We start from the raw sequence: 23,173 nt of genomic DNA on the forward strand, positions 1-23,173 counted from the left end.
ATGAAACAATGAATTCACTCTACCGTGGATCTTTTGGGTAATGTTGATCACTAATTTGGCTCCTGAACCTCTGAGTATCACTGATCTAAAGCATCGAAGAAGACAATATTATGGACAATTAATGTGCTCTGGAAATTTCAACCATAAAGCAACTATATACTTTTAATGGACTTCTGCAGTATACTGTATTCATTGCCCTTCCGTGGCTTCTTGATCTGTGTTTTTCCTGGATTTGTGTAGCCTGGAAGGCTATAGACATTTTTTTGCTTCTTAGACTATAACAGGGTTAAAAAAAGAATTAGATAAATTCATGTAGGATAGTCCATCAATGGCTACTAGTCGGGATAGGCAAGGCTGGTGTCCCTAACCACTGTTTGCCAGAAGCTGAGAATATGAGACAGGGAAGGGATCACTTGATGATTACCTGTTCATTCCCTCTGGGGCACCTGGCATTGGCCCAGGGCTGGATTACCCAATCGGCAGACTAAGCACGTGCTTAGGGCACCAGCAAAAAAAAAAATGATATTTGATATTTCAAAAAAAGCATCGAAGTAGTGATCATGGGAAAAATCAGAACTTTGTTAGACTTCCTTACACTCCACTCCACACTCTTCCCCCGTTTTTCTGTTCCCTTTTTATCCCCACCTAAACCAGGGGGGTGTGCTACTAACGTAGATCGAAATAATGCGAGGAAATCAGATCCTGTCGTGTATAGCAATACATTTTTGTTTTATTATTGATATATTCTTCTGAGTTATATGTACTTGATTAGTTTTTTCTTATATATATACATAAAAATAGTATACATTGTATAATTTTTTTTAAAGTTCCGATAACTGAGAAAAGGGGCAGATTGAAACGTAACCAACTGAGCGGAGCACAGAAACAAACTGGCAGAAGAAAAGAAACAAAATCTAGTGAAATTTTCCAAAATCTTTCAAAGCTGACATCATTTTTCAAAGCAAATCCATCAGAAGCAACATCTTCTCTCAGTAGCACAAACATCGTTCCAAAACCTGTAGATGGTTCAGAGACTGACCCTTTTTCTATTGGTGAAACAAACACCATTCCAGAACAGATGTGTCAGAGATTGCAACTGATCATCCTACTCCTGGTGGTAAAACAGACATTGTTCTAGAAGGTGTGGATGTGTCAGAGATTGAACCTGCTCATGCTGTAAATAATAGGAGAAAAGATCCTGGTATGTGGGTTGATTTATAACATTCCTCAATTTGAAAAGCCACACTGGTGAAGAAATGGCAAATCAAGTACTGCATTATCTGTGCCAAGTTTACAAAATAGATTTCTCAAAGTGCAGAGGTCAATCTTATGACAACGCTGCCAACATGTCAGGGCGTTATCAAAGGAATGCAGAAGAAGCTTTTAGAACAGAACAAATATGCCATATTCATACCATGTGCTGCACACTCTCTCAATCTTGTTGGCCGCAGTGCTGTTGATTGTAGTCCATTGGCCGTAAGTTTTCCCTCAACAGTCCACTTACTTTATACATTTTTCTCTGCCTCAAAACACCAATGGGCAGTTCTTAAAACATATTTGGCTAATGATCGTGTGTTGAAATCTCTAATACTCGCTGGGAGGCACATGCAGTGGCAACAAGTGCAATTCTGGAGTCCTACTCAGAGATTGTGGATGCATTAGAAAGCATAGCTGAAGACTAATCACAAAAGGGAGAAACTATACGAGAGGCAGAAAACATTGCAAACAAGATGCAAGAACTAGACTTTGTACTCATGTTGACCATGTGGAATGAAATTTTACAACACTTTTACCACACAAGTCAAGCTCTCCAAAAAAAAAAGAATTGGATTTGAAAACATGTGCAGACCTCTGTTAACCATTAGCAGACCACTTACACACTTTGAGGAATGATTTCGAAAGATTTGAAGACATATCAAAAGATATCCTACCTGACACTAACTACAAAGAAGCCCAGTCCCTCAAGCGAATCAGGAAAAAACAAGCAAATGATAGCAGTGCAACAGAAACACCATTGAATCCTAGAGACAAATTTTGCGTATCTACTTACTACACTATAATTGATACACTTGAAGCTCATATGAAGAGGAGAGGTGAAGTGTACAAAGAAGTATCAAGTAGATTTTCTTTTCAAAACGATATGGACTTATCTGAAAAACAATATTCACAAGGTTCCCAAAAGCTAGTTGACTCATACCCTGTTGACTTGAACATGAATCTCTGTGGAGAAGTACAGCAGTTCCACTGTTATATGCACGCAAAATTTAATGAAACAGGAAAAATGAAATTCAGTCACATTGATCTTCATGACACAAAATATTGAAAGACAGAATACAATGTGTATTTTCAAATGTAGAGATCGCACTACGTATTTTTCTAACATTCATGATTACTAACTGCTCCGCAGAACGCTCTTTTTCTCAGCTGAAAAGAATTAAAAAGCCTCAGAGAACAACAACGTGTCAGGACAGACCTGGTTCACTTTCCCTATTGTGCATGGAACCGGACATGTTTCGTCAAGTCAGCTTAGATGAACGTATCCATAATTTTGCAATCAGAAAATCTAGAAAGAAGCTATTTTAATTTCAGCATCCATGTAAGTTTTGCATCATTTCAAAAAATAACATTTTATTTTATGGTATAGTATTGTTTTTATTTTGAATTACATATGGTGGGGGGGCACCATAATATTTTCAGTGCTTAGGGCCACTAAAGGTCTTAATCTGGCCCTGCATTGGCCACTGTCTGAAGACAGGATACTGGGCTAGATGGACCTTTGGTCTGACATATTATGGCCACTCTTATGTTCTTATGTTATTGCCTTCAGAGAAAATATTGTAATCAAATCAACTAACAACTGACTGTATCAACTGTTAATCAAATGAATAAATAAAATTTAAGCAATTCACAAGTCATATCTAAACAAAAGCTGTGCAAATATGAACATACAATTTAATATAAATATTTTTCCAGTGACACAAAGGTAAGGCATGAGTGAAGTTGTAGCTATCAGACATTTCAGAAATGGCAGTTAATTTCAATTTATTTTACTGGTTGAGAAACGTTTCTGTAGTAGATAAATTGTATTTTGCTTCTTTTCATTAATTTTTATTATGTTGTAAACAGAGCATCAGCACTGTTTTAATATAATAGCCTATAAAATCTACAGTTTGCATGGAATGTGAATGACAAAAAATGAAGAAAAAGAATCATAATGCAATACTGAAATCTAGTCTTTTTGATGTAGGCTTTTTGTTTTCTTTTTCCTCTCCAGCATTCTGTAAGGCTCCCAAGACCTCAATCAGTGACAGCTATTCATTTATCTGCATACACTGGTACAAAAAAAGTCTTTTCCTTCTTATTTTTTCCCCTTACAGTGAAACATACTCCCTTTTTCTATCTAACGTTTATTTCAAAACATTTGATAATGATGCCCAATTGGCCATCCATTAGCAAGAGATTAACACCTTAATTAAACATAAAACTACATTACAATAATATGAAGCATCATATCTAGACCAACAAATGCACGGATAGGAATTAAACATTAATTAGTTTTGGCCATAATGGAAACAAAATTAAAAAAAATGAAATGTTTTCATTTTGATATTTATTTTAAAAAACACAAAAATGGGGTACACAAAAACCCAAAGCTAAACAAACAAAACAAAAAGTCAATCTGTTTTTCATATTTTCCAGTTTAGTGGCAGAACAAAAAAAAAAAGAAAAAGAAAAGAAATCAATTATCTTCGCTCCAGTAATTAATCCATAGACAAATTCACATGACAGACAACTTCTCTTTCAGAGATGTTATGGTCTGCCATTCCATAGCAATTTTATTTACTACATTTAATTTCTTGGTTATTAAAATATTTGCACCTGAATACTCCAAATAACCCATTACTTAGGGATGAATAGCTTTCTATTACTATAAGAACTCATACAAACCACACTGTTTCTCTCAAATGAACAAATCCCAATTGTTTACAATTGGTTTAGTTTAAGGGCTGTTATGGTCAGAAAAGTGATGATGTATTACTCAACTGTGCACACTGGTTCACTGTCTTACTCAACTAATTTGCTCCTTTTGAGGATTCAGAGTTCAATTTGTTAATTTTACTCCTTTTTACACCACTTTTCACAACTCATATACTGAGGAGAAAGTGAGTTAAATTCCATTACTGCTCCTGCACCAACAGCATTATCATCTCTGATGTCAGAGTAACAGCCGTGTTAGTCTGTATTCGCAAAAAGAAAAGGAGTACTTGTGGCACCTTAGAGACTAACCAATTTATTTGAGCCACGAAAGCTCATGCTCAAATAAATTGGTTAGTCTCTAAGGTGCCACAAGTACTCCTTTTCTTTTTATTATCATCTCTGTTCCATCAGCAGAGAACTCAGACTGATAAAGAACCCAGTTTGATATTGAGATCCTAGCTCTTTTTATTTGTAAAGTGAACATAGTGGACGTAGAGCTATTGAGAAGCAATGAACACTGAATCCCACAATACCATTTTAGTCACTTTTTAGAGTATAACTGTGTTTAAGGCCTGGTCTACACTAGAAAATTAGGTTTAACTACATCAGTCAGGTTGTGAAAAATCCACACCCCGAACAGCATAGTTAAGCCATCGTAGGTCCTTGTGTAGACAGAGCTAGGTCGGTGGTAGAATTCTTCTACCAAGCTAGCTGTTGTCTCTTGGGGAGGTGCATTACCTGTGCTGTCAGGAGAACCCCTCTCGTCAAAGTAGGTAATGTCTACACTGATATGCTATAGCAATGCATTTTAAGTGTAGACAAGTCCATAGAGACTCTAACTCAGATTTTTGTGACCCAATTCCCCACCACAAGCTCCACTTCTAACTCTGATTGAGTGGCTTCCAGATTTCCTCTCTGCCAACAATGTACATGCAACTCTCCCCCTCTTCTTATAAGCCACCCTTATCTCCTTACAGATCTACACAACCATCTCTGCTTCTCTGTTGGGTCTTGAACAAATCCTGTTGATGATTCCAAAATGCTAATTTCAAACTTCTGTATCATCATATATAATTTCATTTAAAGCAACTAAATGTAAACTGTTTTCAAAGATATTTTCATTCACTTATGTTTATGAACTAAATATGTGGCTGTAAAGTATACTGGGGAAAGGGTAGATTGTAATAATAAAAAGAAAAAAATACTTATTGTTGTAGTCCAACTAAATTTTATTTATGAGTTTTGTAGAATGTTTTATTATTGATTTTGTAAGGCTAGAGACTTTCAGTGATTAATATTTTATATATTAGTCAATATTACTTTTACTACATTTAAAATCTTATCTTAAAAATAAAAAACCCAAATCCTGCTTAATGAGCATAACAAATTGTTTAATCACAGTAACTAAAACCTTGATTCCTAAATATATATGTGTATGTATGTATTAACTAATATTGAAGACTGAAATTAGCATTTTGGAATGTAATTTGAAACTTGAAAAGGTTGCAATTAAAATGTTTCTATTTAATCATTTTAATACCTATAAAACACACACTCCCATTAGGGAATTGAGATTTGAATTGCACAGTAAAGTATATTTCCAGACAAAAAACTTTGTTAAAATGAGATTAAGATTCAGATTACATCTCAGTAATCTAAACATTAAATAAAATAGAAAAAATGTCAATTTCCCCCCCAAACAAGTACTATAAATCAAGAAATTCAAAGATAAGATGAAATTAAAAAAATAAAATAAAAAAAACCTCTAAACATGTTAAGGTATAGAAATGCAGTTATGGCACCTAAAATAGCTAAAATAACCTAGAGTGGAGGAGGAAATGAAAAATGAATCTGTCTTTAAAAATTATTTAAAATAAAATCTAGGACTACAAACATTTAAATGACTTATACCTAAATGTATGGTTACCATATGATGTTTACACTTATGTTACCTACTTTCAATCTTAACTGTTGCTTAAATAGGTTTTGTAGGGAATTTCTTTTTTCGCTTTAGAATTATTTAAAAAATTATGCATGAACACTGTACAAAAGAATGATATCTTTAATGGACTGAAGACAGACTAACACGGTTGTTACTCTGAAACTATATATATATATTATAGAGGAATTTGTTACAATTTTGTAACTATGGTTGTGCCTGGGTTGCCATTATAAACCCTATTTTCATACTTCCCTAACTTTTCCCATAAAGTAAGATTTTGTCTGCAAATGCTTGTGCTTAAGTTTAGGAAGGACAAAAGGACCAGAATTTGAACTCTGATAAATGTAAAAGTCACCAGTGAAATTCCATGGATTGATGGCATTATACTGGTGTAAAACTAACATAATGAAAACAAACCCAGAATATTTCTTCCTGTAATTACAAGCGTCTATAATTAGTAGTTTTGAAATTACAGGAACTAAACTGTGAACACCTTTCAAATTTAATATTTCTTCCCCTGCTCAGAAATAAGAGAGTTTTTAGGCCTAAAGATTAGGAAGACCTGTTTGACGTAGCCAGGTGGCCAACGGAACGGGAACCCAAATGATTACTTTTCTAAATTCCTAAATGTTTAAAGCTGGTATAAATAAGCCATTTTAGTGCTTATCCAGATTAATGCTCAAATGAATGCTCAATGATTTAATATGCATAAAACTTGTGAGTGCTAAAGCTTTACATTTGCTAGACTCTAAGATAGTTTACGTAATCAACCACTAAACTTTAAGTATCTGTGTAAAGTTAGTAGTGTCTCCATTGCCATGAAGTTCTCCTAAACTCCCCAAGATCCCTAGCATACTTGGTGTGTCAAAACTCTCAGTACAACTTCTCTCCTACCAACCATAATGTACACAAGAGGGGGCAGTCACTGATATTTCTCACCTGCAAAGATCAGGAACTCTGCAGGAGAGGAAAGCATCAGACATTCCCCTCTCCTAGATAGTTTCTAAGATCTGCAAGAGAGATGAGTGTGTTTTACCTGTTGGAAAGTTGTTACAACCCGTGGCTAGAAGTTTAAAAGAAGAGTAAACTGGGCTTAAAGACCAAGTTTACAAGATTCAAATTCTGTCAATCAAAAGCAGCCAGGGATGGATTAAAGTAAGCCAGAGCTCTAGGAATATCACACCACAGGATCTGCCTGTGGCCCTGCACCCACACTATGGTGATACTGAGGGAACCCTCCCATCCCAGAGAGGCAGAGACAGCAGCAACATGGAGCACTCTTCCTCTTGGGAGTAGCAAGGGTGTAAAGAAAGGGTCTTTCTTCTTTCACTAGAAACATGGGGTGACAGCAGAGGTCCACACAGTATTGCACTGACTGGACCTGCTGCACACAATATCCTCTGTTGAGGTGGTGCTGATAGGGCCCCATGCAGGAATGAATTTTGAAGTTAACACTGAAAAGCATGGGTGAGTTCACACCTGTTGTTTCAGGCTGTCTGCAGACTCAGGCAATTGTTACTACATTGTATATGTGTAGTACACATTTAGAATCTTTTCTTCATAACCATGAGGCCTAAAAGCTCACTTTTTTCTTTTTAAATAAAAGCTCAGATTCTAGTGTAATCTAGTCATTCTAGGAGCTGGGGACCTAGTCACAGACCTACAGTGCCTATGCCTTAATCCAGCCCTGAGGACTATAGCGGCTGCCTCCCCTACATCCTATAGCACAGTTCTATTTTTGGATTGCCATCAGGAACAGAGGACAGGAATATGAATGGCTGAAGAAGTGAAAATGTAGAAGGAGAATTGTGAAAACCCATGGGTCAGCGATGAGAAAAGCTGCTGAGGTGCTGTGCTATGGTGATAAAACACTTCCAATGTTTACTTGGAGGGAACAGTTTGGGTGCCAAAACAGTTTCAGTCGCTTCTCTGACCTCTGTGGGCACCATTTAATCTACTAGCCAGATCCCAGAGCAGAAGATTCTTTCTGTGTGTGAGAGAAACCCCCCATCCCCCAAAAAACAACAACCCTACTTTTCTATCTTGCCTCATAAAAGTGGAATTAGAAAACACACATTAATCCTAAACAAAAGAAATCTGATGAGGTTCAATAAGGATAAGTGCAGGGTCCTGCACTTAGGACGGAAGAACCCAATGCACAGCTACAGACTAGGGACCGAATGGCTAGGCAGAAGTTCTGCGGAAAAGGACCTAGGGGTGACAGTGGACGAGAAGCTGGATATGAGTCAGCAGTGTGCCCTTGTTGCCAAGAAGGCCAATGGCATTTTGGGATGTATAAGTAGGGGCATAGCGAGCAGATTGAGGGACGTGATCGTTCCCCTCTATTCGACATTGGTGAGGCCTCATCTGGAGTACTGTGTCCAGTTTTGGGCACCACACTACAAGAAGGATGTGGATAAATTGGAGAGAGTCCAGCAAAGGGCAACAAAAATGATTAGGGGTCTGGAACACATGACTTATGAGGAGAGGCTGAGGGAGCTGGGATTGTTTAGCCTGCAGAAGAGAAGAATGAGGGGGGATTTGATAGCTGCTTTCAACTACCTGAAAGGGGATTCCAAAGAGGATGGCTCTAGACTGTTCTCAATGGTAGCAGATGACAGAACGAGGAGTAATGGTCTCAAGTTGCAGTGGGGGAGGTTTAGATTGGATATTAGGAAAAACTTTTTCACTAAGAGGGTGGTGAAACACTGGAATGCGTTACCTAGGGAGGTGGTAGAATCTCCTTCCTTAGAGGTTTTTAAGGTCAGGCTTGACGAAGCCCTGGCTGGGATGATTTAACTGGGAATTGGTCCTGCTTCGAGCAGTGGGTTGGACTAGATGACCTTCTGGGGTCTCTTCCAACCCTGATATTCTATGATTCTATGATTCTATGAATATTTACTGAATTAAAGTTTTCTACTAAACATTCACAATAAAACTATTTTCCAATTTTAAAATTAAGTTGCTAAAGGAAAATAATAATAAAGAATACAATTCACCAACTCTTTGAGTATCCAATGAAAAATAACCAAATTAGGGATTTACAAAACCTCACTACCCCTTGAATTACTAAATCATAATTTGCTTTGCAGAAATTCAGTTTTAAGTTCTCAGTCTTAGTTAATACTACAAACATTATTGTCATTTTTTAATTTAGATCTTTACACAAAAAACTGACTGTTCAGTGTTGACTGTTCAGTGTTGTAACAGTAAGAAGTGTCCTGGTGAACCAAAAGCCACATCCCACATTAGTCTCAGAAAACTTTCTTGTATGCATTTTCCAACATCCTCAACAGAGGGCTCACCTTCTGTGGAAGGGATACTCAGAGACTTGAGTTCTGTAGGAAGAGCTCAGAGTGAATGGTGAGAGTAAAATAATTTTGAAGGTAGCACATTAGGGATATTCCTCTCTCTCTCTTTTCTGCAAATCTCCTATGATCCACAGATGGGAAACTCAACTCATATGGACCTTAGAACATGAATATGAGTGAGTGTCCACTAGGGTTCATAACCTCTCAACAAACCTTAGGTAGCGCTCTCACTTGATCCTTTCCAACTCCTCTGTAGGAATTAGGAAGTCCCTAGATTCTCAGACAAACTCTATGATGCTTGTAGGATGACACCAATACCCCCAAAATGGTGTGTGTGCTTTGGAGGCCAACTTACTCCCTTCCACAAGATTGGGGAGGCTTTATCTTCAACACACCAAGGCAGTGCTGTAAGCCTTTCATCAAGGCAATTTAGCCATGTTGGGAGGACTGTTAAGTGTGAAACCTACCAATTAATTTGACATCTGCTGGAAGGATGAAGTACTCTCAGTCCCATACTTCCCTTCTCTACTGGCCTTGCTGTGTTTGCACATGTTCCCCTTCTGCACGTCTTTGCAGCCCTCAGTTCTGCATCCAATACTCTCTTCCACAATGGACTTCCCAAGCTCCATCTTGTTCCCAGACCATGTCCCAGACCTCTTGGAGATGTGAGGTGGTCAGAAAGAGGTGTGTCCTTTAGGAAGGTCTGCCAGAAGTAGCACGGGTGCATGCTAGCAGGGATTGGATAGGCAACTGATCAGGGAGGCATTCCCCTCCTCAACTAAAGTCACTACACTTATTTTTTTTCTCTCCTACTTTCCTTTCTCAGGACAGAATCTCAGAAAAAAAAATAGAAGATTTTTGTTCATTGGTGAACATCTCTTTTTAAATATCTCCTAATTTATAAATGTCAAGTACGATTAACCTGAATTCTGGTGGAAATGCTCTAATTTCCCTCACAGGCACACCACGTGATTTATTTAAACTTTGAGGCATATCTCCAAGAAGAGCTATAAACTCCATTAAGCTACAGACTTATTCATTTTTTAAAATGTAAATAAACATCTCTAACAATCATCTGGCTCCTCATTTTAAGTCTATAAGAGATGATGTGCTACCATGACACTTTTATTTAAAATGTTAATAAAATTTTTAAAGTAAGAATTTAGTGAACTAATCTCTGACCCTGTGTGCTCGATCTCATTTCCTCAGTTTTATCTTTCTCCTCATCATCATTGTTTTCACTATAAAGTGACAAAAAAAGAAGACATTATTGAAATATGGACAACCTAAATATGGATGGAGTGCAAAAATCTTCTATTTTCTTTAATTCTGGAAGAAAAATTCTACTCTCAGTGTTACTTGATCCCACCACCAACTCTCATCTCTTCCTTGGTCCTGCTGGCATCTCCTTGGGTCTTTGACCCCCACAGCCTATGCAACATAGGTCATGTAGCACAGGCCCCTTTTGCCTATGCCTTATTAACCAAGACAAAATTGTGGGGGAGGTTATGTTCCAAAACCTCTTTTGCCTCCTATGCCTCTTTCTAGGATAACAGGTGCCTTTTCTCCGTGGGGTGAACTTTCCACACATACAACCACAAATTTAGAAACAGAGAGAAAATGGATAAAGTGAGAAAAAGAAATGGTTTGCCTAACATACTTAAATTTACACTTTACATAAGATAAACTAAACAAGGCAATCTCAGTTTAAGTTACTGAAAGGAAAGAAATGCTTGCATGTTCCAAAAAGTACTTTTATGCTCTGACCCTAGTGTCAGACTTCTAACCTCCACACTGTTCCGAGGGGGGAGAGAGAGTCCTCCCTTTGCAATCATCTAAGTTTTCCCACCCTTCCACCCCCCATTTTGGGTATGGCCTTTCTGAACCCATCTCCCATCATCTAGGGTAGACACTCCTAGGAGCCATCTCCCATCATCGAAGTTTCCCCAGTTACCTATACATAAAATTGAGTTTTACACTTATTGATTCTCTAAGGCTTTGCCTAGGCAAAGCCGAACATGTGGCCAAGAGAGGATACAACCATCTTTGATAGCTGCCTCTGAGAAGCTTAACAACCCTATATCCAAAAGAATGTAGTTCAGTGACTCTTACTTGTGCCTGGCAAATAGAGTACTTTCTGATTGGCCATATCCATTACTCATTGAGGAAAGCAGTTTTACCTGACTGGATGGAGTTTTGCTAAAGCTTATTTTCAGCCCCTCAACTCTCTTGGTTATTAAATATTACTTTATTAATAGACATATTCAGTCTGTCACACTGAGCTCTAGAGCTAACCTATCCCTTTTTTAGGCCAGTATTTCATGTTTGAAGATTTTAGAGTAAGATCTTTGGGCAGAATCAGGCTTTATTATAGAAACTAAATGTTATCTTTAACAATGGAAAAAATACTGCCTCTCCTTAATAATTTTCTTCCTAGAGACGATGTAATTATGTATACCACAAGGCAGCAAACCATTTGTGACAACAGAGCTTTAAGGGTAACATTTCTATGTTAATAAATAAAATGCATTAAAAAACTATTGCTTAATTCAACCAAGAAAAAAAAAGTCTTACTATTGAATAATGTATTTGGACTATTAAGAAAATTCAGTCCCTATTTAGAATTTTTGCTTTCTTTTGATAAAAGGCATTTTTCACAGATATGAATTGCTGCACATTTGCATGTATTAAAAAAATGCCAAAGAGGCTTTCCTAAGCCATGGAAGGAATACAGAAGATTGGCAGGAGTAGGGATTTTGCCCTGCAGGATTCATGTTGGCAGCCAACATCTACAACAAATTCAGTGTTCATGAGGAGTAATCTAACAAAATATATGTGTTGGCAAAAACAGAGGAAATAATGAAGAAATACAGAAATAGAAACTTACCTTTTTGATCTTGTCTAAATTTGGTTAATACAGAAGGGGGAAGAATACGGTTTTCTTTTCAGGAAGTATCATTTAGTATTCTGCTTAATGATGCAAACAAATTCTCATTCTGATTCTTAAAATACTTACAAAAAAGCAAAATATGTAGCTTTGTCATCTTGCAAAGCACAATATTCTTCACATTTAGATTACAAAAGTTTTTTTTCCCCAATTAGTATAATACACCTTTAATTAAAAATAAGAAATGTCAAAAATTGCACGTTTACAGCTGTTTGACCAACCTTTATGTCTATGAAATCCATCCATGTCAGCAAACTCAATATGATTTTCATCAGCCCAGTAGAGTCTACTATTGACATAATCTATTGTAAGAGCCATAGGTCTGGAGATCTGCGTTTCTATGACAACAGTTTGACTGGTGCCATCCATACCAACACGACCAATGTGAGGATACTCACAGCAATCAATCCAGTACAAATATCTAGGAAAACAAAATCAATAACTGTTTTATTTACAGCTGCCAAGGCACTAACACATAGCAGCTAATGTTTTAAAATGTATTTGGTTGGTTTTAAATACTATCCAGGAATTATTCCATAGTGCTTTCATGCTCCAAGTTAGCCCTTTTGAGAGGTTTTTTCTTTCAAAGAAAATTTTACAACTTCACAGCTTGAAGTATAATATTTAGGTGTATGAGTTGCCATGATAGAGATATTGATGCAGTTTTGCATCTGTACTTAAAGCACTAAAGGAAAAGCTCAAAATGGGCTATATATATGTCTAGATTGATTTAGGATTGCCACCCTTAAATTCTGAAATATCATCATGATTTTGCTAAGCTAGTCTCAGGTCCTGCAATAATGGCAATAATGTTATTGCCAAAAGAATTTCAGGTAGGTAAAATATCATAATACTGTATTACAATGCCAATTTTATACACTAATTTCACCGATCACAGCATTATGATGAAAATGACATCCTTTCATTATGGGCAAACTCCAAAACATAGCAAGGATGGCACACTTGCCAAGATTAAAAGAGGAGAGAGTATTGCTGGAGAAATGTATGTTTCTTAATTGGCTGAAAATGAGGGAATATCACATTGGGTGGGGATTTTGTTTTTCCTTTCTTTTTCTGTTGATTGTGAATACTCAGCAAAAATGCCTGGCACATGTTACACGTAAAGATGTTTTGTTGGTATACTAATATAATTTATCTTTCATGAGCTACTGACCCACACAGAGGGTGAGAAAAAAATGTAGTTATAAGATTGTGGACTCTAAAATGGGGATTTGAGTACAGGGGGTTCTATTGTATTGTTTACTTATTTCAAATTCATGGCATATGTAGCTGTCTCTTCTCTTCTGTAGGCTGCAAACACCTGACCTTTACATCTGGATTATCAGAGGGTCATTACCTAAGAATGATTTGGGGGAAAGCAGGAAAGGTGGATTATTTCAGTTTATTTGCCTTATCTTTTAATATTAATACACCCATATTAACTTGGTATGGGTGGGCTCTTCCATAAGAGACTGAAATAGGCTCAAGTATCCTGCCCCCAAGACTTTTGGCAAGTAATCATGTTGTGGGTAGTGATACACATGGTCACAAGGGAAAATCATGGGAACACTGCCTGCTAGGAAATTAGTGGAGCACATTATCATTAAATGACAGGAAAAAAATGAGTTACAAGCATAGGTAAGCTTGTTGGGATGGATGAGAAAAGCTATCCTTGCTCAAAGGCCGTTTTTATTGGCATATAAAAGAGAAAGACAGAAAACCCTCCTCTTCCTTCTCTAATTAGAAGTTAGACAAGTTGTGATGTAACACTAAATTCTTCCTCCTTCATTTCTCTGTCTTTCACACAGAGACAAAAACATCCTCTCTATAAAAGCAGAAGTGTCCTCATCCATTCCCACAAGATGAACTACATCTTTGGGTACAAATAGATCACACAGCACCAAACCTAGTGTATTCTTTCTCTTCCTATGTGCTCTCTCTTTTGCACATAATCAGAGTTCCTTTCTATATATTGATTTGTATTTTTGACTTCCATATATTTAAACAGTTTGGTTTAACAGCACAACCTTCTTAAAACATCACAAGAAATCAATGCTGAAAACCCAGCACCAAACAAATAAAGATGTTAATGTCTGGTTCGACTTTGAAGAGTGACTGTGGAACAAGCATGGGATTCTGTATTTACTGGTCTTCAGTGATTTTCAGAGTAAATTTATTAAATTTATAATTCTTTTTCATTTCCACATTATTGGACTTCAGCACTCAGAGCAAGATTCACTAAAGGACTTAGGCCTCTGACACTTTAGGTGCCTAAATCCCAGAATCAGTCCCCAGTAGGATTCAGAAAACATGAAATTCATAAAACCATCACTCAGCTGCATCCTATGAGCACCTAAACTCTCTCAGTGCCTGAATTTTTGCAATAAAAGTTCCCTAATCATCTACGATTCTGAACTTGGCTCTGACACTTCCCAGGTGAGAGCCCTTGCCACAGGGCTATGGGATATTCTGATGTGTGGTTTCCAAAGAGTCTTCTATTGAAGCTGTTCCACTGTTGATAAATAATTTTAAAAAGTCATTGGAGCAGGGAAAGTGGGTCTTCCATGTCCCAGGTGAGTGCTCTAACCAACTGGCTACAAATTCATTCTCCTGCTTGCTCTCTCTGGACCAATGATGAACCTGTTTCACTGTGGAAAATGACAGAAACATTGGGCCAGAGAGAGAGCCCAAATTTCTTTATGACTCTAGTCCTCAGGAGAGTAAGGATACGTCTACACTTCAAGATGGGGGGGGGGTGATTCCCAGCTTGAAGAGACATACCCACACTAGCTCTGATTGAGCTAGTGCTCTAAAAATAGAGAATAGCTGCTGCAGCATTGCAAGTGGCAGGAAGGGTTAGCCGTCTCGAGTACATGCCTGTGGTCTCAGACTGGCACATACTCAACATGTCCAGCCGCACTCACCCTACTGCAGCTTCACTTTGGCTCTCATTGAGCTATCATGATAGAGTGAGTATGTTTCCTCACGTTGGTAATCACACCCCCAGATCGAAGTGTAGATATACCATCATCTCACTGAATGTCTATGAAACAAATGGCTTGTCTACACTGAACAGTAATGCACACTATGGGGGTATAATTTCTAAAGCTCACTCATGCGCGCTAAAGCTTCCCTAGTGGGTTTTAATGATTACATGCTAGGGAACATTTAGCGCACACCAGCAGGGTCTACACAGACCAATTGATATGCAACACTTTAGTCCACTTCTGATGTTACACCCTTGTAAGGTGCATTACCCCACCATATAGACAAGCTAAATCACTTCAGTTCTTTTTGAAAACATTACCAGGATGACTAATTTCCTTCTCTTGCATCATCACTGGTAAGATTCTGGAGGCCACTTTATGCCCTCAGTTGCCCCTGTGTATTCCCACAGAAGGCTAGTGAGATTACCACGTGTAACAGATGAAAGACATCATCTGAAGACAAAAGGGCAAATTCTACATTCTTTAGCACCAGTAATTAAATCCCGAGTAACTTCACTGAAGTCAATAAAGTGATTTCAGATTTACCCTAGTGTAACGCAGAGCAGATTTTAAAGACAAACACATGAGTAACCGAGACCAGAATCTGTACACAATGAGGCTGTATAGATAAAATTGATGACAGAATTTGGTCTGCAGAATATTTAATACGGGTAATGATGTTTGAGAGGAAGAACAACCCAGCTAGATTCTTGTAGCCTAACCTTAATTTGTATGAATGTCAGTTAGGGGGAAAATAAAACAAACACCATTGTTCTACTAGTAAACTGAGAAAATCTGGTAAAATGGGGTCTTCAGTGTCAGATTTTGCCACAGGGACCAAAAACCTCTGTGCGGCCCTGAGGAAGAGGTATTATGGGGGCAACAGTAAGAGTGCCCTATGCACCTGTGATCCTCATTGGTGGAATGTCTCCTAAGTGATCTTTACAAGCCAGTGCATGGCAGAGTAGCTCTCAGGTCTCATTAACTTGTGCTCAAGAGCAGTTTGGACCCTGGCAATCCCAGATCCAAGGAAAACAGTTTTGCCTGCCAGTTTTGCCTGTGAAAGTATTTTTTGCCTTATTCCCCTCCTCAGTTGTATCTAGGCTTGCTCTGACAATAATAAAATAATAATAATAACAACAACAACAATAATTGAGGACAGAGCTCTCCATGAACAGAGCTGGGTAACATTTTTCAAATTTTACATTGGGAAAACCTTAATTAATATTGCATTCTATTTTCACAAAGTTTCTTCCTAATTTTTAAATCAACCAAAAAGCTTACTAGAATATCTCAGTTTTTCAGGGGGGGAAATTGGGGAAAATGTTGTGACATTGTTTTTCTTGTTTCTTGGTTTTTTCCCTTAATCAGTTCTACGTGTTTGGAATTATTTCTTTCAATGGAGAAAATATTTTTTAATTTTACATTTTTGTCCCTGTTTCTGGAAACAGTAAGTGTTAAAAATATAGCAGCAAGTATGTTTCTTTGGGGACTTTCAACTCAAAGGTCCAGAAGCAAAATCTACATGTACAAGAAAGCTACTGAAATGCAGTTTCAGGTACTTTACAGAAGAAGGAAACAGAACATTGGCCCAAAGCACACTGCACAGCAATGTGAGGTGGATGGGGAATTTTGGCCACAGACTTCAGTGGAAAACCTTCTCTTATGAAAACTGTGATAACATTTTTAATATCCCTACTATATAGATGGACCATGATTTTTAGCATGTTACCTGAAAGGATGAACTGGACTCATCTAATACCATTTCAATCACACAATAACAACTCAATGAACTTGAAATTTGAGGGGAAAGTACACACACCAAAATCCAACCAACCAAACAAAAAATAACCTGAATGATTTTGGTGATTGTTTTATATATCCAGCACCCTGAAAAGATTTATTATGTTATTAATTTCTATTGTGGCCATTGCTCCCTCAGAAATGATTGAGCCAAGTCATTCTCTAAGAGCCAAAAACTCTGAGCTTAGGTCAGGAACCTAAGTTTTAACTTGCTTACTTTTTACAGATGGTTCTGATAGATGGGCCTGGGGCTTGTATCATCAGAGAAAGAGAATACAGCTTGGCCAAAGACAGACAGGGAAATCAATCAAGGGATCCTGAAAATACTGGGGCTTTTGTAAAGAAGACCAGTGTCTTAACACTGCTCCATTGAGTTCCCTTTTCCTTACCCATCATGCTGACGAGGATTCCACAGCAGCCACTGCTAAATAATTCTTACCCAAAGTGGATGGGTAAGAAACATAATATACTGCCAACAGAATCAGCATTATCTTGCACTACTATATCCAAGTAGGTCTGAAGAGAGATAATGCTATGAAAACTGGCCATCTCCTGGACCCAGCACTCCCAGCAAAAGCCCCTCTCCAACTATGAATGCTGATGCTGCAGAGTTGGACAGAGAAAATTGTTTGGGATCACTACGTAAGAGCTAGGTGGTATCATCATGATCATCCTCAAGAAAAGTATACTGCTGTTCTTCCATTGATAGCCCCCACCCCAGTAGCTTCCTTCTGTCAGTGGCATTTGAGATTATTGAAGCCTTAGGAAATAAAGATAGAAAAGAATAATTAATTTATTTACACTAAGACACTATGAGAGCTTTATTTATCCTTATTAAGCAGAAATGTCTCAATGATAAAGTGAGCATTACACATTTAATTCTCATCTGAAAAGGAAACAAAGCAAGCTTTCTCTATTCCGTGATTTCAGATGAAGCGGTGAATGCTACTTGCAAATTTTACTTACCTGAAGAGGGGTTCAGTTACTTCATTCTATTATTTTTATCGGATAGCCCTAAGTAATATTCCTGTTAAAAATGATCTACACTGTAAACATCCATTTTAAGAGCTGAAACTGTATTACAGGAAACAATCAGACTTTTTACGACTTTTTCAACTACATTAACACTGATGTGTTAGTGGCCATTGTTTATACATATATTTATTGGTGACTTGAGTGTGCTTCCTGTTTATGAGGCAACAACTGTACACCAAGTTAAATAAACCCAGGCGGTAAATATTATGAGGTTACAGTTATCACCTCATAAACAGGAAGCACAATGAAGTTGTTGGTACATTGCAATGTCTCACTTAGAAATTAAAATTTTCTTTTGCTATTAGCTGGGTAAAGTGAGAAGTTATTTATTAATTATTATTATTACTACTATTAGTAATAGTAGTAGTAGGTTATGGCCAGCAAGGAGTTGGTGCTTTATAGATAGGTATGACAATAAAGCCTCAGCACTGGAAAGCTTACAACCAAATATCTGACGAAGTTGTTTTTGTGTGAGAAAAATGATTTACTTCATTGATTTTTAATCGATAATTTTGCCCACTACAAATATATCTGGGTGTATATCAACTCTCAAATGGTCAGTGATTTCTGAAGGACAGTAGTCAGTCAGAATACAAAGGTTTGCACAAGAGTATACTTTTAAAAAACTAACTCTCTAGCTGTGAGTTAGTCAGTGCCCATTATTCCTGTAACTCTGGTTCAGTACAGATTTAGATTGGGAAGAAAACAATAATGGTGATATTCAACCTGCATGTAGAAACGTAACATAGATGAATATGCATGCACTGAAAAATTTAACAATGTTGACATTTAAATTGTTATCTGTATGCTGCAGCACAACAAGTTATTTAAATGATGGGGCAGATCCTGCTTTTCAGAACTATTGCTTTGATCTGACTCTTCTGTAGGTTCAAGCAAGGCAGCACTGGATCTGTTTACATTTTCTTTGCAACTATAGAGTGAACTCTTTTTGTGAAACTAATAGCGAGCCCCAAGAAGTGCCATTTTTGAATGCCACCAAAGGCCAACTCAGGTCAACTACTAACATCTGTATTAAAAAAAAATCACTATTTTGCACATATTAAAATGATGGCAAAACTATTTAAGTCAGGAATATTATTAAACATTTTTCATCCTTGAACTAGTATGCAGAAGAAATCTGAAGAGTGTTTTTTAAAGACACGTGGCATTTCACTACCCACTATTAATTTGGATAACCGCAAATGTAGAAAAAGTAGCTATCACGTAGCTCACTGCAGTGGATACTTTAAATAAAAATGTGACCATTCTTAATGTTTCATATTTAACGTGACACAAATGACATAGGTGACATGATCTTGTATCAAGCTGTGTTATGACACAACAAAAATGATTTTTTCCATAACCTACATTCATCTCCCTGACTATTGCTTTTTATAACATATAAAGACACAATTAACATCTTTTGTTAATATACAATAAAGCTACTAAGGAAAAACTAGACAGTGATAGGTTTGCGCTGGGGAAAAACATATTTGTGGACTTTAATGATAATTCATTATCTAGTTCTGATTTTATATTATATTGTTCCATACCCAGCATGAGGATCTAAAGATAGATCTCTAGGAAACTTAATCCTTTTTTTCACAAGAACAGTGGGGTATAAGCCATTGAGTTTTGATACTTCGATAATCCTTTTCTCTGCATCAGACCAATAGAGATTCTTTCCAATCCAGTCGACAGCTAATGCACTGGGAACAGCTGTGTTATGTACTACCTAGAGGAATTAAGATGCAAAAAGTTAATCATTTAAATACTTAGAAAAATTAACAAGCAAACTCATTTGTCTATGTTTCAAAATGTTTAAGAGAAGAATACAGGATCCACTGTGAAGCTCTGTGGAAAAAAGTTATACAAGATTAATAAAAAAGTCTGATATTTCTTAAAAAGTAGATTTATTTAACAAAGATGATGGAATGTAATTTCTGTCACAGAGAAAGAATGGGGAATCCCAAACAGCAACTGCAGACTGAACCTGGAACTGCACTGGATTGTATTCTGGTATTTTTATTTTTTTTATTTAGTTTTTGGGGACATTTTTTGTTTTGTTTTTGTCAAATCTTACTCGTCATTCAAAAAATGTTCCTTTTTGAATAAACTTGTTTTTAAAAATTTCCCATCATTATGGAACACTGAAAAGAGAAGGATTTTCCACTCTCAGGATAGCTGTTTCTTGGCAACGCCTCTTTCCCCCCTCGCTCCCTCAGGACTACAGTGGGACATGTCCCTCTTCAATGTGACAGCGATGCCAATACTTCAAGGCACGCATGCATAAAAGTACACACTTCTTGCAAAGAGGTGGAAATGTCCTAATGGTAAGTAAGGTGCCTTGCAATATCAGGCAGTTCCCCAATAATTTAATTGTCTGAAATTAGGAGGTAGAACTAGAAGCTTTTTAACAAGTTAGGACTGCTGGATTATATGCAAACTATGAGGAAGGAATTTTGAGGGCAGAAGTAATTGAGTATCCCAGTAAACTAGTTTATGGTCCATTGACTAATGATGGGTTGACCTTAAAAGATGTGATTCTCTGGATGCTTCTGTGGGACTTAACCAAATATATGTAAAGCACATTTGGACTACAGATCTCAACACAGGATTTTTTTTTAAAAGGCCTTCTTGCACTATTTGCTTTTGGTTGGCTTGACATACTGTGCTCCAGGTCCTCACACCCACAGATGTGATGCCAAAAGAATGATGAAGCTGACAAAGCCAACTCAGGATTCTCCTGGCAGCACAAAGACGGTGTTGCTTTCTCTAAACTGCCCCTTCACAGTTCCTGGAGTTGGGGACATTAGAACTGTGAAAGGGGAACAGCGCATAGCTAGTGTGCTCCTGCTTGGAGTAATGGTACTTTGGGGCCCTTGCATCCAGGACAACACAGAATAGCCATGTGTGTCCTTTTAAGTTGTGCCAGTGGCTAAAATGGCCCCCAGCCAGCCCTAGGATAGTGGAGTTTCAAAAAAGCTTACCATCTCTGATCTTGCCTCCCAAAACTATATTGAACAGAGCTCTGCCACAGCCTGAAATTGAACCCTATAGATGAAACTCAACTCAGTTTAGAGGGTCTACACAACAACCTATGTACCACTGAATCTCTTCATGTAGGGCTTAAGTTGTGCAGAGAATATGCTGCTAGTCTTCTGTGCCCTAACAACCCCTCTCCTAATATTTCATATTTTATCTAAGCTTCAAAATTCCACCCATTTAAGTCTATAAAACTAGAACATAATTGAAACAATGTAATGAAGAACCGTTCTATTTCTCCATCCCTGAAAACGGCCGAGCCCTTTTAAACACTGTGCAGTGTGATCATTCAAATATTTTAGCTTATCTTCAAGCCTTTGTTCTAGTCACTGAAGTAGCACTTGTAATGCTTTTGCCCCAGAATCTAAAATCAACATGCAAATCTGAAGCACATAGTAAACTATCTTTCTAATTGTATATAACATTCGTGGCAATTGAAGACTTCCCCTCCAATGTTAACTGTCGATATAGGCTGCAAGATAATCTACTTCAACGATTACTATGGATATGTTCAACAAATATTAGGAGACACAAGGTGGGTGAGGTAATATCCTTTCTTAGACCAAATGTTATTGGTGAAAGAGACAAGACTCAGGGCTCCACAGAGAGCTTGTCTCTCACCAGCAGAAGTTGGTCCAATAAAAAATATTGCCCACATTGTCTCTCTCTCATATACTGGACCCAACATGGATACAACAGCACTGCATTTATTACTTGACAAGATCACCTTTAAATTGTCTTGTTTTGGATACCGAATTTTATTCATATGGACAAAGGGATAGAACATTTTTATTTCCTAATGCCTGAACATTCCCAACCTTATAGTTCACAACCTTCCAAACCTTTACATGGGGCACTCAACAATTTTATGAGAACTGGATCATTCCAGAAACCCTCTTACAATTTACAGTGATTTAGTCACCCTATCTCAAAGCAGTGACCCAAATGATTTGATTCTTTTCTACTACTGGCCCTTGCTCTCAAAGGATATTGAAATTGCTCCTTCAGACTTATTTCAGTAACTGAGGTAAATGTATGTGATATTTTTATAAAAAATAAAAAAAAAGAAATGTGAATTTTACATCAATATCTTTGATTTTAGAGTATTTTTTTTTCCATTTCAAGAAAAAAAATTTACTTGAATCTCACATAATATATAGAAATGTATATCCTTTTATGTTTAAACCCATTTCTTTGAAAAGTTACTCACCGGTACAGTAAGTGGAGTTCTTCACATTGATTGAATATATATAGTCCACTAATATGCCCTGAGTGCTCTTGTACTCTTCAAGAAGGAAATAGACAACAGAGAGGCTTAACTGCTGTCTCTTCCACAGTATCACAGAAATGTAGGGCTGGAAGGGACCTCGAGAGGTCATCTAGTCTAGTCTCCAGGCTTAAATCAAATAAATCTAGATGATCCCTGTTAGGTGTTTGTGTCACTTGTTCTTAAAAATCTCCAATGACAGGGATTCCACAACCTGTGTTGGAAGCCTATCCCAGTGCTTAAACATACTCATCATTAGAAAGCTACTCCTAATATCTAACTTAAATCCCCTTATTACAGATGAAGTTGAAAACTACTTGTCCTACCTTCAGTTGACATGGAGAACAAGTGACTATCTTTCTCTTTATCACAACCCACACTGTATTTGAAGACTATTGTTAGGTCCCTGCTCAGTCTTCTTTTCTCAAGACTATACATGCAGTTTTTTTTAACCTTTCTTCGTAGGTCAGATGTTCTAAAGCTTTTATCATTCTTGTGCTCTCCTCTGGACTCTCTTCAATTTGTTCACATCTTTCCTGAACTATGGCATTCAGAATTGGATACAGTACTCCAACTGAAGCCTCACAAGTGCTGAGTAAAGCACAACAATTAATTCCTATGCCTTACACACAATATTCCTGTTAATACACTGCAGAATGATATTAGCCTTTATTGAAGCTGTATCACATTGTTGACTTATATTCTATTTATGATTAACTTAACCCCCAGATCCTTTTAGCACTACTACCACCTGCAGCTTTGTATTTAATTTTTCCTTCCCAAGTGTAGTACTTTGCACTTACCTTCACTGAATTTCATCTTGCTGATTTCAGACCAATTCTCTAATTTGTTAAGATA

General features: G+C 37.3%; 1 protein-coding gene across 8 annotated transcripts in view; it reads right to left on the bottom strand.

The window, feature by feature from the left end:
• LRP1B (LDL receptor related protein 1B) overlaps window positions 1-23,173 on the bottom strand; it is a 1,329,376-nt gene that overhangs the window by 223,739 nt on the left and 1,082,464 nt on the right. For all 8 annotated transcript variants that reach the window (XM_078847919.1, XM_078847920.1, XM_078847917.1 and 5 more), the window contains 2 exons: window positions 19,557-19,738; window positions 12,400-12,599 (listed from right to left, as the gene is read on the bottom strand). In XM_078847919.1, coding sequence (XP_078704045.1) covers window positions 12,400-12,599; window positions 19,557-19,738 — 382 coding nt within the window. The remainder of the gene's footprint in view (window positions 1-12,399; window positions 12,600-19,556; window positions 19,739-23,173) is intronic.

The sequence above is a fragment of the Lepidochelys kempii genome, chromosome 11 (genome assembly GCF_965140285.1).
Source record: "Lepidochelys kempii isolate rLepKem1 chromosome 11, rLepKem1.hap1, whole genome shotgun sequence".
Taxonomy (NCBI): Eukaryota; Metazoa; Chordata; order Testudines; family Cheloniidae; genus Lepidochelys; species Lepidochelys kempii.